This window comes from Phocoena sinus, chromosome 5 (assembly GCF_008692025.1).
Source record: "Phocoena sinus isolate mPhoSin1 chromosome 5, mPhoSin1.pri, whole genome shotgun sequence".
Classification (NCBI taxonomy): domain Eukaryota; kingdom Metazoa; phylum Chordata; class Mammalia; order Artiodactyla; family Phocoenidae; genus Phocoena; species Phocoena sinus.
The window spans coordinates 50,060,106-50,075,894 of record NC_045767.1 but is presented as its reverse complement, the minus strand read 5'-3'; the positions used below and the strand labels follow the sequence as shown (position 1 = coordinate 50,075,894).

General features: G+C 46.5%; 1 protein-coding gene across 4 annotated transcripts in view; it reads left to right on the top strand.

The window, feature by feature from the left end:
* The first annotated feature begins 4,190 nt into the window (after positions 1 to 4,190).
* Positions 4,191 to 15,789, top strand: part of ADGRA3 (adhesion G protein-coupled receptor A3) — a 116,533-nt gene continuing 104,934 nt past the window's right edge. For 2 of the 4 annotated variants that reach the window (XM_032633239.1, XM_032633238.1), the window contains exon 1: positions 4,248 to 4,710. In XM_032633239.1, the coding sequence (XP_032489130.1) occupies positions 4,469 to 4,710 (242 nt within the window). In that variant the 5' untranslated portion in view covers positions 4,248 to 4,468. Of the gene's footprint in view, positions 4,711 to 15,789 lie in introns of all 4 variants that reach the window. The other 2 variants (XM_032633237.1, XM_032633240.1) reach the window with 2 other exon arrangements.

Here is a 15,789-nt window from a genome sequence, read left to right as displayed (position 1 = left end):
CTCACCAGCTAATATATATGAAGAACTGTGTTAGATGTTTGGAACATAAAAATGAGTAAGATTTAAACTTCAAGAATCAACAAATACTTTGGACTTCCTCTATGTGTCAGGCACTGTTGTAGGCACTAGGAAACCATAACAACAGTGGCTTAAACCAGAGAATATTCATAATCAATAAAAATAAGTCCAGAGGCTTGAGTGGCAGCTCAACTATGACCTCAGGGACCCAATTTGTTTATTTTGGGGGGGGCTTTCCATTTCTTCCTATGATTTTGGAGTTTTCCTTTATGCTTTTTGCCTTGTGGTCTCAAAAGACCTGCTTCAGTTCCATGTATCATGTCCTCACAATACCATTTCCAAAGCAAGAAGAATGAGGGTGGCGAGAGGGATCTTCTCTTGTAAGTCTCTTTTTTTATCACACACAGAATTTCTATCCTGAAGATTCTCAGCAGGCTTCCCCTCAGATTGGTATCGAAGAGTAGAACTTTCTGTGATGTTGGAACTATTCCATAGCTTGTGTTGCCCAAAATGGTATCCACCAGCCACATATAGCTAGTGAGCACTTGAATTATGGCTAGTGTGACTAAGGAATAGAATTTTTAGTTTTATTTAATTTTAATTAATTTGAACTTAAATTTAAACACATGTGTCTAGTATCTACCATATTGCACAACCTTTGATTCTTTTTGGCTAGAACTAGATTATGGCCATCAGTAGTTGCCAGGGAGGCTGGGGAAATGATTATGTAGCTTTTCCAGCCTCCAAGGGAGGAAAAGTTTGGGGGTGGCTCTTTGGCAGCAACTAATGGAGTCTGCCATAAAAAGCAAATAAGACAAAGCATCATAGAGCTGGTATTGTAATGGGGGAGGCTAACAACATAAAACTATAAACAAATTTTAACAGGTAGCCATCTTCAGGTTTGAACAAGCCCTGTTATCTAGTTCAGTCTAGATGATTGGTCTAGATTCTAGATTAATGTAATAGGGAGTGATTGAAGGTGGGAGGGAGTAATTTAAGAAGGGGTGGGAAAAATTCTCTAGGAGCTCATAGTCTGGTAGAAGAGGAGGAAGACAGGCAGTAAAATAAATTGTTAATAAATAGGGTGGTATATATGTATATACATCCACATATTTATTACATATATAAATTGTATATTTTTACACGTATACATAGTTAATACAGAGTCTATAGTAGGAAGATAAACAAAGCATCTCTGAGTGTTTCTCTGGTATCTCCTACAAGCCTTACATAACATAGCAAGACAGGATTCGCAGCCTAGAAGCCTTGGAATGTGGTCCATCTACAATCCTTAAAGCAACAGTTGACGCAATACAGCTTTACAGGACTACATGTACAAGAATATGGTTAATGAGTGATTTCTCAAAGGGTTCCTATAGGATGTTCTCAAGTGGGATAATCAAAAACACTGTGAAAACTTTGAAAGGACCTATTAAGTCCTGTAACTTCAAATGGTATGATGTTCTTGATGCCTGAGGGGGCATTAGCAGTAATAGACCTGTCTGACAAGAGGCTGTCAGGGCTGGGGCAGCTTAATTAAAGCAAAGATTCTGGTGTGACTGAGGGTAAATGATGGTAAGTTCCAGCAGTATCATCCTCAAAGATCTCTGTAAGTGGGGAAAGGACCATTTGTTATGTCCTTACGAACCCATGCTGGTACAGAATGATAAATCAGGGTTGTGTGCATTCCAAGAACTACCGGGTTGAAAGATATACTTTCTAAAGCCCTTTAATATACTGTACTACTATTTTGCGATAGTGTACTTCTTATTTTCAAAGATAGAATTAGTGATTTCTGTGCAAGAATGGTTGAAATTATCCATATAATAAAGCATTTCCTCCATAATTCTCCTTGGATTCATGATACTTCTTGAGATATCTCTTTGTCTTATAATTCTGTACTTTATACAACTTTCTCAACTACAGTGAAGTAAAAAGAGGATATGTATCAAACTGATGTTAGTACTCACGGTAAACAAATATAAAAACAGACATGCACATTTATTTCAACTATAGGCTGAAATAGAGTATGTGAAGATATTCACAGATTCTGAGTTCACATGACAGTTTGTAGCTATGACAATAGTAATGTGGCTGATAAACTTCCATATTGCTGCAGTAAGAAGTTTTTATATTTATAAAGAAAACAGATGATGATGGTGATGATTTTGTTAGGGAATAAGAATTCTTTAAATAAATTCAAGAGAATTTATTTAATTTCACCACTTAAGTTTATTTATAGATTTAAAGCTACTTAGTGGTGATGATGATCTCCCACTTTTTCTATCCATCAGTGTCAAGAACTGCACTGTTCAACAGGGTAGCCACTAAACACCTTGGACTATTTAAATTTGAATTTAAATTAATTAAAATCAAGGTGAAAAATTATCTTCTGACCCTACATTAGCTACATTTCAAGTGTTAAACAGCCACCTGCTGTCACCATATTGGACAGTGCAGATCTAGAACATTTCTAACACAGAACGCACGATTAGCAATGGACACATGGGCTCACATCGTTGATTTTCAAAAAACGTCGATAAAATGAAGCATTATTCAACTTAATGCAATAGTGTGTGTTAAACAAAGGCCATTTATTTACTGTTGAGGAAGTTCTAGACATACAGAGATTCCCAGGACTCGGTCCCTAAGATAGACTCTGTCGGGGCCTTAGGCAGTAATGACAGACTCAGGCAAGAAAAACCCTGCCCTGGCTCTGCATTTTAGAGGGCATCATCCTAGCTCTCCTCCCCAAGGGGTGAAAAATCTCCAGGGCCAAGGGATGTGGTCCCCAAGAGCCTGTGTTCCCTTTCTATTTCTAGACCTTGTCCAAGGAGCCCAGGACCCTGGAATTCACTGATCGAAAATTCCCAAGGCTACTTCCAGGGCCTGAGCAGGCCTCTTCCCAGAACTGTTCTCTCAAGGGAGGACCTCACAACCAGTGTATGCACTCCTAGGCCTGAGGGGTTGCCAAGGGGTGGCTCTTTGAGGGTGTGCAGGGAGCTTGGCTGAGTGGGCTGGGGCATCCACACCTGCGCGGAAAGCCCCTCTTGTTCATCAGTGGAGCTGGAACAGGAAGCAAAAGTGATGGAAGTATGTGTAGACTGAGGGCTGGGGTCTGGCTCTTTCCTCCTTGCCATGTATGGGGTGGAGCTCCAACGTAACTAAGAGCTCTGTGCACACGCCTGGCCTTCCAGGTCGTTATTAAGGTATATTTTTCAAGATAGGAGCACAGAATATATTTTATTTGTAAGCTGGATATATTCCTTGTAAATATTTAAACATAGGGTACTTGAACCCCGGTCTTGCAAATGTTAGGGCGGGGCTGACTGCCTTCCCTAGAATAATCCATTCAGCTGGGGTTTCTTGGCTGGTTTGCTCACAATTGCTCTAACTGGTTACATCTGAGGTATCTTTGGATGCCAGAGGGAAATTTCTTTTTCCAAAGGCTGCCGGTCCAGCAAGGCCCCGATGCATCCTTCGAAAGGGTTATAAGCGGAATTGCTGAAGGCCAGAAACGGCTTTGGAGGGTCCTCTTTCCGGAGAGGAACCTGTTCCTAGCTCTCCTGTATTCGGGACAAATGAGACCAAGGTGTGCGAAGAAAAGGCTCGCGATCCCTGCGTGGGGAGAGAGGTGGGAAGGCGAGTCCTTTGAAGTTAGTTGGTTTGGGGCACTACCTCTCTCCTTGCCTTTCTCCAAAGAAATTCAGCCCTGCTCTCCTCCCTCACCCCAAGCCTGGGACTGGGGCTCGCCGGGTGGTACGGGCGGCCCCCAGGGGCGCACAGGGCGCCTTTGTCTGGAGGGCGGCGAAGGAGGAGGAGGGGAGCGTGCCAGACAGTGGCCACTGTGGCTGGAGTTTGGGCTAGAACTTTCTTCCGCCCTCTCCACGAGTTACCGTACTCCCGCGGGCCCACAACTCCTGCCCGGAAGCCGGGCACGCGTGGGGTCGTGGACACGCGACGGGCAGCGCTGGCCTGGGAGCGCCAACCTCCTTCCCGGAGCCACGGGCGGCGGGCGCTGAGGGGACAGGAGAGGACGAAGTGGAGGAGGAAGAGAAAAAAGGGAAGGGGGGAGGGGAGGAAGGGGGGAGAAGGAGGAGGAAGGGGGGAGGAGGGGGAGGAGAAAGGGCGGGGGCGGTGGCAGGCGGGGAGGAGCCGCCGCGGGCAGTGGCCGGCGGAGGCGGAGGCGGAGGCGGCGCTCCCGCTCGGCCGTAGAGCGGCGCACGGACCCGCGCGGCCGTGACCCGGCGGCCACCCAGAGGCCGAGCGCGGCCGCAGCGGACAAAGGAGCATGTTGGCGCGGAGGAGGGCGCGCCCTCTGGCCGCCACAAGTCTTCGGGCGGCCCCGGGCCCGCGCTGCGCTCCCGTCCGCCCTGGCGCCGGGGCGGCCCGCTAGGCCAGTGCTCTGCCGCTCGGCCGGCAGGCCCCGACCCGCCGCCCAGCCCGCAGCATGGAGCCGCCCGAGCGCCTGCGGGGACGCGCGCCGCCGCCTCTGTTGCTGCCGCTGGCTCTGCTCGCGCTGCTGGGAGGCGGCGGCGGGGCCGCGGCGCTGCCTCTGGGCTGCAAGCACGACGGGCGGCCCCGAGGGGCCGGCAGGGCGGCGGGCGCCGCCGAGGGCAAGGTGGTGTGCAGCAGCCTGGAGCTCGCGCAGGTCCTGCCCCCGGACACGCTGCCCAACCGCACGGTCACCCTGTGAGTAGCCCGCGGGGCGCCGCTCTGCTGAAGCGCCCGGTCCCCTCCCTCCTTCCCTGCCGGCGCTCTCTGTCGTGCCGCTTCTCTCTCCGCGCGACTTGCAAAAGGGTCCCGCCGGCACCCCTGTGCCTTTGTGTGAAGGAAGCTGCGGGCAGGGCTGGTGCTGGGCAAGGCCCGGGGGTCTCGGCCTGGGCGCGTTTCTGCGGCAGGCGAGCAGATGTGTCCCCGAACTGCCTCCGAGCTCCGCTAGTTTGCAAAGTAAAAGTTTTCGGGTTCCCCGCGCGGTCCGGGCGCGGCGCTTTTGAGCTGCGCGGTGCCACGTGAGGATGCAAGTAAACAGGCAGTCCGCAGAGTTAAAGCTCATTCATCCAGTGCGTGGGCTGCCGGAAAACACAGTGCTAGGTTAGATTCGCCAGTCCTTCAGCTTCTTCCAACTTAAGTTACTTGGACGCAAGTTTGCAGGATACTAAAGCAGCACGAGGACTTTGAACGCCCCGGTGTGTGACCCCCAAACCGCCAGACTGTTTCCTTCGCTTTTGCTATCTTAGTTTTACTACAGTTAAAGAGCACCTTTTAAAATAGAGTTGTTTTTAAGGGCCAGAAATATATTTCAGATGAAATCGTGCAACTCCAGCTCCGTTTTCTTGGGTGTGAGCGCTCATTTTTTTAAAAGCCGAGAACTTCGGATTTGCAAACTGTGGGTTTGCTGAGCCTTGCAACTCAAGGACTTGATTTTCAGATTGAGTTTCCACCTGGAAGGAAAAATTTTTGGTCTCGTTACTCAGTTTGTGTTACGATTCACGGTCCAGTTTTGCAAGCGTGGTTCTGCCAATTCTAGCTGAACCCGTGTCCCCAGTGACTCTTGATTTTATTTTCTGAACGACGAATTGGTTTGGGAAGGCTTGAAAGTGTTTCTAATGGGTATTTTGTCGAACTGAAATATGAGTCCCTCGGCGCCGTCTTCCTCTATGTTGTTGTTTTGGTTGGTTCCCTAAAAAAGAATCAAGGCTGCCACTATAAAAACATGAAGGCAAGGGAAGCAGCATGACCTGTGAAAGAACTTAAACTGCGGTTTTTAATTTAACCCCAAAATATGGTTTTTAATTTAACCCAAATTAACCCAAGCAGGATTTATGGGTAAGACAAGTACAAATTTCATTACCAGCACCTTTGTTCTTCATTGCCATTTGTTTGAATTAGGAAAGATTTAACACAGGAAAATTGTGTGTTTCTGTTTATGGAGCCCGAAAATGGTAAAAGAGTTTTTGTTTTGTTTGATTTCCTTTACCAACACTCGACCATTTGGTAGCGGCAGCAGCTGTATTTATTTCTTAGCCAGATTCTTTGAAGTGGATATTTTGGGTATGGGACCATAATTACAGTCTGGAGTCAAGTGGAGAAAACCTTTGCGTTGCCCAACTCCCTTGTTACTCTGAAGAAATTAGTCATCATACATTTGGGTTCTGGATCAGTGGCACTTAAGCTGATTCAAGTTTAGGTCGAGTTTTTCTGAACTGTCAGCAGTGGATTAAAGCAGCTACTTTAAATTGTTGATTTTGCGGGGGAAAAAAGTTGATATTACAGAAAAATCACTTTTCAGCATATTATCAAACTATTTCACTGAATTTTTTTGAGCTGATTAAAATCTAAGTGCCTTTGAAATGCCATTTTAATACTTTTTTCACCTGAAAGCTCTTTAGATAAAAGTAAAATTAATAAAATTTATTCAGTGAATGGGAAGAAATTATAATTTATTTAAGGATCATATAAAGTTGCTGTTCTGGATGAAGTTGGTTCAAGGTGTATCAGACCTGGTGGAGGGTCTTCTGGGCCAGTTTCCTCATTTTATTAGGGAATAAATCAGAGGGTCGCTGTGGATAAGTGACTTGTCCAAGTTCCCATGGTGAACGCCTGGCAAGGGGTCCGTGTCCCAGATCCCTGCCCTGCAGTTCAGATGTTTTCTCATCATCACCCCTTGTCTTCATCTTCCTTCTGAGTTCAACACGGTTTTTTATTGAACTGAGGTCGTGGGCAGTGTGTGGAGGTTTGGACTAGGTGTTAGTTTCCTAGGACTATGGTAAATTACCACAAATTTGACAGCTTAAACAACAAATTTCTTCTCTTGCAGTGCTGGAGGTCAGAGGTCTGAAATCAAGGGTTTCAGCAGGGCCATGCTCCCTCCAAAGGCTCTGGGGGAGAATCCTTGATTCTTTCAGCTTCTGACATTACTTGGCTTGTGGCAACCCAACTCTAATCTCTGCCTCTGTCTTCGCACGGCCTTCCCTTTGTGTGTCTCTCAAATACTCTTCTTTCTCTTCTAAGACACCAGTCATTAAATTTAGGGTCCACCGGAAGTCCAGGATGATCTCATCTAGAGATCTGTGACTTAGTTACATCTGCAAAGACCCTGTTTCCAAACAAGGTTACTTTCAGAGGTATAGGGCTGAGAACTTGGACCCATGGCTTTGGGAGACACTCACCTTTCGGTTCACTACAAAATATAGATTAAAAACATCTTTCTTCTCCAGGAACTTACGGTATTTGGGGAGAGAGATTCATGAATAAGTCTCAGGACAGTATGGTAAACGGTCTAATATCAGGGTGCACAAGTAGAAAAAGGAACCCAGAAGAGGGCAACCGAGGCCCCTTTAGGGCATAGTGGGTGGGATGGAGGATCTGAGGATCCAGAGCCAATTTGAGAAGGATGAGAAAGATGATAGTGAAGGAAATGGTGAGGCAATGAGGGGATAGAAGGTGGGAGCCCCCAGCATGCCCACAGGTGTGGAGATGCTTGTGAAGCCATGCATTTGATATTGCTTGAAAGTCAAGGGCAAGTATCTAGTGCCTGGAGTGGTGGTGGTGGCGTTGGGGCGCGGTCAAGGTTGGACAGGCTCTCTGGTGGGAGTTTTCATTTCTTAGGTGTGGCCAAGCATTTTCAGCTGAGCTGTGATGCAGGTGTTGCATGGAAAGTTGATAGGGGTTGAAAGGATGGCAAGGATTGAAGTTTTCTTTTTTCTTTCTTTAATAATGAAAAATAAGGCCTGTTCTACTTAGTGGATGAACTGGACTTCAGTATATTGATAGCTTAAAGCTCAGATCTTTCAACTATCTTTTTTTTTTTTTATTTGTGGTATGCGGGCCTCTCACTGCCGTGACCTCTCCCGTTGCGGAGCACAGGCTCCGGACGCGCAGGCCCAGCGGCCATGGCCCACGGGCCCAGCCTCTCCGTGGCACGCGGGATCCCCCGGGCCAGGGCACGAACCCGCGTCCCCTGAATCGGCAGGCGGACTCCCAACCACTGCGCCACCAGGGAAGCCCTTAACTATCTTAGTGAACAACACATTTTCATAGCCATGTTTCTAGAGAGGTCTGGCAGAAATCCTCAGCTTGACCTGTTGTTTGTATCTCATGTAGCCTTTTGTATTAAAGGATCAAATTCCATTTATTATTCTTACACACACGTGGAATAAAAATTTAACTGCATTTAAAGTTTTTGTTGGAAATCTGTTTACTTTATTCCTATGTTTTATATGAGATGCTCAATATTAAGTTTTAAAAATTCTGAGGGCGTCAGTGGTAGAAGGTTGTACAGATTGAGCCCTGCCTTTCCAACGGTGTTTTCCTCGTGATGCTACACGGCGATTCTACTTCATCAAATGTTATGTTTGTTTGCTATCAGAAAACTGATAATTGGACGTCACCAGCGTATGCAGCTCAGTGCCAGGTACACAAAAAGAAGTGCTTGTATTGTTTGGAAACTTAAACCTAGTTGGAGAGAGAAGATTTGCACTAAAGCAAAGCAGATATCTCAGGAACAATCACAGAATGTCTGTAATTAAGTAATAAATCCTGTACTGCTGATTGTTTAAATGCTTTAGGAAGCCTGAAAAGAGGAGAGAGCAGTGGGGCTGTGGAGGCATTGGAAGAGTCTTTCATTTTCTTGGGGAAGTTAGGACTTGAGCATGGCCCAAGGGGAGTGAAAGATGGGGTTTTGGGGGCGGGGGAGGGCATTCTGCAGTAACAGTGAGGGGTGGTGACGGACTGGCCCCACTGAAATGCAGAGAGGGTTTTTGGAACCATTGGTCTATCCATGGTATTTCAAGCACGGTTCTGACCAAGGTCAGTTAGGGGAGGTGGAGGGGGCCCAGGCTGAAGCCTCCTGGAGCAGTGGAAGAGCCTGAGAAGGAAGGAGCCTCTGGTGAGGTAGGGGGAGCACCTGGGGAGTATCTGGTCATAGAAGCCAAGAGAAGTTCAGGTTTGAAGCCAGGAATTGGGGGCGCCCCAGTTGAGAGATGCTGAGAGATGAGGAACAGTAAGACCAAGCTGGATTTGACAGCCTGGCGCTTTGGTGCCCTCCGTGGATTAGAGGCTGTGGAAGGCAGGTTGGGGTGGATTGAAGGGAGAACAGGGTGAGGATGGTGGTGATAGCACCTCGACGAGGAAGAAGTTTGGTGTGAAGGAAAGAGAACGTTAGCGCCTGAGTATGGTTGGGAATAGTTGGGGAGAGGGCGAAATGCACGATGGAAGGTGAGATGGGATGGGAGCTGGAGTGCAGGTGGGAGGTTTGGTTTTTGATGCAGCAGGATGTCCCATCCTCACATGGTGAAAGGAGGGAGCGCAGGCAGAGAGGCAGGCAGGAGGCTGTGGGCAGGGCAGGTGGGATGAAGAGGGCTTTGCTGCCCCCTTGCTTTTATTTTCTTAAAGACCTAGAGGCAGGGTGAGGGAGGAGGGGTGAGTAGATGATGTGAAGAGGAAGGTGAAAGAGGAGTGAAGTGGTTCTTTTGGAAAGTGAGGGAGTGACCGTCCTGGGGATGGCAGAAATGTCACCGGAGTGGAGTTGTGTCCGTTTTGCCTTGTGATCCAGTTCAAAGGGAGATGGTCAGCGCTGTTGTTTCTCTCCAGCTGCATTCAGTTTAGAGATGAGGAGCGCTGGGATTAGCCAGGCTGCTGCTTTGCCAGGTGAGGGCAACAGAGGGAGAGAAGAAGAAGCAGGGTGATTTTTGTTGCTGTTTTCGGCCACACTGCGCGGCTCGCAGGATCCTAGTCTCGCGACCAGGGACCGAACCCGGGCCCTCGGCAGTGAAAGCACAGAGTCCTAACAACTGGACCGCCAGGGAATTCCCAAAGAGCAGGGTGATTTTAATGAACAGCCCCCCAAAGCTGTCGTGGCCTGAATTCTAGTGGGTCATGGGTAAGGTTTTTTTTTTTTTCCCCCGGTACGCGGGCCTCTCACTGTTGTGGCCTCTCCTGTTGCGGAGCACAGGCTCCGAACGCGCAGGCTCAGCGGTCGTGGCTCACGGGCCCAGCCGCTCCGCGGCATGTGGGATCTTCCCGGACCGGGGCACGAACCCGTGTCCCCTGCGTTGGCAGGCGGACTCTCAACCACTGCGCCACCAGGGAAGCCCCTAATGGGTAAGGTTTTTAATCTTTGAATGCAAGGTCTCCTATACCTCTGTAGCTGTATTTCCCGATACTCAGCACAGCTTTTTCCCCCATGCACATTGATTGAGACACTGTTAATTTTGTAGGCTCAGTGCTGAGTGCTAGGTATTCAGGGATAAAATAAGACATGATTCTTTCATTCAAGGATCAGTCTTATACACAAATTCTCTGCTTAACCAAAGTGTGCCTCTCATTGTCCCCTGAGCAGATTTGTATTTTGCTTCCTGTGTGCCTTGGCTAAGTCTGCCACTCTCTCCTGGTATCCCTTTTCTGGTAAATTGTGGGTCCTTCTCAAGCCAGCTCATCTGCTATGAACTCTTCTTTCCCTCTTCCAGTGCTCTGATCCTTCCCTAGCGCTTCTTATCTGTGCTCTTCTGTCACTTTATAGATACTTGATGCTCTCATAATGCACAGGCCCTCAAAGGAAGGGCTCTGAGACCTCAGTGGGTGGGAACATAATTGTCTTTATTGATAAGCATAATGCCAATAAAGATAGGACTGTATCTTGGGAGGTCAGGACAAGTAGAGGGATGTGAATTCAAATTTTTACCCTATTATGGCAAATGAGAACATTTATTTAGTTTAGGTCAGCATTTCACAGCTGTTGGATCCCCTATTCAAGAACGAGTCTAGTAAATCTATGGACAGTTACATTTGAACTGCATGTTCTTATGTGTATGATAAGCACACACGTTAGGCAGTGTGCTGGCAAGTTGCTCAGAAATATTGCAGAATTTTGGGCAGATTTAGGCATTTGGTCCATGAAAGCAAGTCTTAAGTTTTTCCAGTGTGATGAGAAGGTTTTGCATGACCCAGCCCCTGAATCCTGTTGCTTCTTGCCCGCTTGGAGTCCTCCGGCATCAGGAGTAGATGAGAGAAGTTGGTGGGTTTGGCAGTAAATCAGAAATAAAATACCAGAAACAAAAGAAAACAGGAGGGCTTCCCTGGTGGCGCAGTGGTTGAGAATCTGCCTGCTAATGCAGGGGACGCGGGTTCGAGTCCTGGTCTGGGAGGATCCCACATGCCACGGAGCAACTAGGCCCGTGAGCCTGCGCGTCTGGAGCCTGTGCCCCGCAACAAGAGAGGCCGCGACAGTGAGAGGCCCACGCACCGCGATGAAGAGTGGCCCCCGCTTGCCACAACTAGAGAAAGCCCTCGCACGGAAACGAAGACCCAACACAGCAAAAAAAAATAAATAGATAAACTAATAAACTCCTACCCCCAACATCTAAAAAAAAAAAAGAAAGTAAACAGGAACTTTCGGAGGTCCTTGCCCCAATCCAGTTACATCTTCTATTCCCAGGAGCCTGTAAAGATGGCTTTTAAAAATAGGCAAAAAAACACAAAAAACAAAAACAAAACCCAGAGTAAAAATTCTTGAAAGTAAGTCAGAAAATGACAGGTGAAGTTTCTTATAGTAGTACTCAGTGACTTTTTTTTTCCCATTTAGCTGCTTCTCTGAAAGCATTTGTTTTCTGTATTGTCTGTATTCCTGTGGAGGAATCTTTAAGTCCAGAGACGATAACTAGTTTATTGTTGTGTCAACAGTTTCCTCATAAACAGACAAAAATTAGGATACAGAATTCTTTAAATTTTAGTAACTTATTAAGTCAGTTTTTGCAAAAATTAGGAAGCTGTAGATGCAGACTTGCTCAATGAGTTTTTAATTGTTGCCTGACTAAATTTATTCTCATCATTTTATGCTTTATGCACGGTTTAGCTTGCACTTATGTTCAAGTGCAGACAGTTTTAGTCTGAAGAGGGGGTTTTAAAGTAAGTAGTCTCGCCCAAGCTGTTTTTCTTTCCCCCACCACTAATCTTTTAAGAAATTTTGCCTGTGTAGTGAGGGAATCTCCTGCGTGTTGGATGGGGTGGAACAGAGCTGTAGCTGGTGCCTCACAGAAGGGACACGTTTCTCCTGGCCACTTGTAGTGCCATGCTGAGCACATTGCAGATATTGGGCTTTTCACTCAGGGAAACATTTCTTGTCCTCAGATCCCTCCAGTTCAGGACCTGAAGGGAGCAAATGGAAGGGATTGGTATAAGAATTGTCCAGGACTACCCCCTCCCCACGTCATAATCCCACCCTACTTCCCCCAACACCCTGGTCTTCTTTTTCCTCTTTGTCTGCAGGCCTGGACTTAAATCTGTTTTCCTACATACAACAGGGACCTTCCAAAGACCAGAGCTGACTTTTGATAATCACTCTTCTCTAGTGGCTGTCTTTATAATTCCTCCACTAGTTTTTAAAAGTGCTTGCTTTTGCGTTCATTCAACAGATACCCACTGCCTACTCTGCTCGTGGTCAGCTTGATTTAGGCCAGCCTGTGTGACTTTTTTTTTTTTTTTTTTTTTTTTTTTGGGGTACGCGGGCCTCTCACTGTTGTGGCCTCTCCCGTCGCGGAGCACAGGCTCCGGACGCGCAGGCTCAGCGGCCGTGGCTCACGGGCCCAGCCGCTCCGCGGCACATGGGATCCTCCCGGACTGGGGCGCGAACCCGTGTCCCCTGCGTCGGCAGGCGGACTCCCAACCACTGCGCCACCACGGAAGCCCCTGTGTGACTTTTTTTTGGCCATTAGACCAGTTTTATCCTAGTTTTGTGTGCTTGTATCCCATCCTGGAACTCCACCTCTGGCCTTCCAGATGCACAATATCTGTCACACTTCTGGATCTGGCTCTTTTTGATGTGATTTAACCTGCGTCTTCTTCCATTGCCACACTCTGCTAAGAGAGCTGGAGATAGCAGGGGGGTAACTGGTGGACTTTCGGGAATTATTATACACAATAGGGTTTGTAAAGGGAAATCTGCAAGACTGGTTTTAGGAACAGCCTCGCTAAAGGGACTGATAGACCTTTTTGGTCAGTGACCACCTTTGCTTTCCCGTCACATCTGTCTGCCGGGCACAAAGCCTTTCCCCAACCTAGTAGGTCTCAGATCTCCGGTAGCGCATAATCACTTCCATTATTTACAGCAGTTCTTTCCAAGCATTTTCATGTCATGACACACACACACAGTGATTATGTTTGTGTGGAGGGTGCTCCAGGCCAGAGTCCCACTGCCCCAGGCCCTGAATCCCAGCCCCGGGTGGTCCGGTAGGGTGGGGCAGAGGCGTTTATCTCCACCTCCCCCAAACCTGGCTGCTGAGCTTGCTGTTGAGATTTTCCACCTTGTGTTGAATCACCTGGGAACATTAAAAGTTCAGATGCCTGGGCCACAGATCTCGTGATCTGATTTGACTGGTCCAGGATGGGACCTGGAAGTTGGTATGTTTCATGGCTCTGCAGGTGATTCTCTTGTCACCTGGGCTGAGAACCTGTTTTCTAGCAGCACAGCGACCTGAAGGAGTAACCGTCTTCACCAGCTGCCATCTGCTGCAACAAAAGAAGGCAGAAGAAGGAGCAGAGGAACAGAGGAACACGGTCTCAAGACGGGGGCAGGGAGGGAGGGGACTGTTCCCAGGTGGAGCAAGGATGGGTGAAAATCAAGAGACATTTTTAGGACAGAGCTGAGAGCTTTAGGGTGGGGCCTTATTCATAAGAGAGAAGAAAAATGACTTTGTAAAGTGGCAAGTGATGTGCTGAAGTTGGGTTTAATACCAAGTCATAGGGTTAAGGACAATAAGGTTTTGGAGATGCGTTGTGGTACTAAAGGAATGAACTGAGAAAGTGTAAGGGCAGCAAGCATTTGTCCAAACCAGTATCTGAGGGCCTGATACTCAGATGGAATAGGCAACGAAACACATATGCCCCCTGCCTCCGTCTACCTTAAATCCTTTATTTTATATTAAATTTAAAATAGAGATTTATTTCCAGTAATAATTCATTACTAATATAAAATAATAAAATAGTATAGAGAAACTATGAGAGGCCCAATTCCCCAAATATCTGCCTGCTCTGGGAATTTTGTTTTTTAGTCTTTACTAGTCTGATAAGTTAAAAAAAAATGCTTATTTTAATTTACATTCTGATTATAAGTGAAGTTTAATATAGTTTGACATGTCTACAAAAGGGTTATTTGTATTTGGCCGCCTTCTCTGTACAGTTTTAGTTTCTAGTAGCTTTTTCCCTCCCCAGTTGACACATTTTGTTTAAGCAGCCACTCCTCATCTGATAATACATTTCTTTCATTATTTTCTTACTGCTTTGGCTGGGACTAAGGAGGCAGGACTGTGGGCATCTCTGTTGTATTCTTGACTTGAGAACTGACAGGCATGTTGGGCAGACGAGGACAAGAGATTTCCTCTAGCAGGGCACATAACTTTGTTGCTAGGCTAAATCCACTCATATAACAGGCAGGCATTTGCTAGTTGCTTTTAGCTCTTTATCAATTCGCATGACTGACATTCTTGGTTCTTAGTTTAAGTAAAATAAAAAATACCTTTTGTCCTTTTTTTCTTCCCATATTTTGCCTTGTTAAGTTTAAATTTCCATGTTTGAACTGTGCATATTTGAAATCTTTTGTTCCTGAGAAATCAGGATGGGGGAGGGGGAAGGGCAAATCTGTGGAATATAATCCTATACAAAGAAGGCTAAATTGTCCATCACCCTCACTACCTGCTTCTTAGAATATTTTTATTAAATTCTTCTGGATGACAGTGGCGTGAACATGAAGAAAATCTTTTGGCAGGATTGCTAGCCCTACATGTAAAAGTGGTGCTTTCACCTAGTCAAGAATTGTACACAAGTCCCCTTTTATCCCCAGTTTCAGTTGCTCATGGTTAACCATGGTCTGAAAATATTAAATGGAAAATTCCAGAAATAATTCATAAGTTTTAAATTGTGCACCATTCTGACTAGCATGATGAAACCTCGCTCTGTCCTGCCTGGGATGTGAATCATCCCTTTGTCCAGCGTACCCGCCTGTTAGTCACTTAGCAGCCGTCTGGGTCATCTATCAGATCGACGGTCCTCGTATCTCAGTGCTTGTGTTCAAGTCACCCTTATTTTACTTCATAATGATCTCCTAAGTGTAGGAGTAGTGATGCTGGCAATTCGGATGTGCCAAAGAGAAACTGTAAAATGCTTCCTTTAAGTGAAAAGGTGAAAGTTTTAGACTTAACAAGGGAAGAAAAAGAAATCATATACTGAGGTTGCTAAGATCTACAGTAAGAACAAATCCTTTAACCATGAAATAGTGAAGGAAAAAGAATTTGTGTTAATTTTGCTGTTGCATTTCAGACTGCAAAAGTTCTATGGCCACAGTGCTTGATAAGTGCTTGGTTAAGATTGATAAGACATTACATTTGTACAATGAGAGATTCTGAGAGAGACTACCTCCATAGAATTTTATTACAGTATATTGTTATAACTGTTCTAGTTTATTGTTGATGATCTCTTACTGTGCCTAATTTATAAATTAAACTTTATCAGAGATATGTATGTATAGGAAAAAATCATAGTACAGTATATAAAGGGTTCAGTACTACCCAAAGTTTCAGGCATCTACAGGGGGTCTTGGAACATATCCCCTGCAGATAGGGAGGGACTACCGTACTTGCAGACCAAAATGTTTCCCCAGAAGAGGAATAAGCATGTCCCCAACCCAGGCTGTGGGGAAATAAAGATCCCTGGGGTAATCTGAGCTCCTCCAGCCTTACCCCCAGCCCTCTCCCCTGCATCCCCCCCAGCACAGGACAT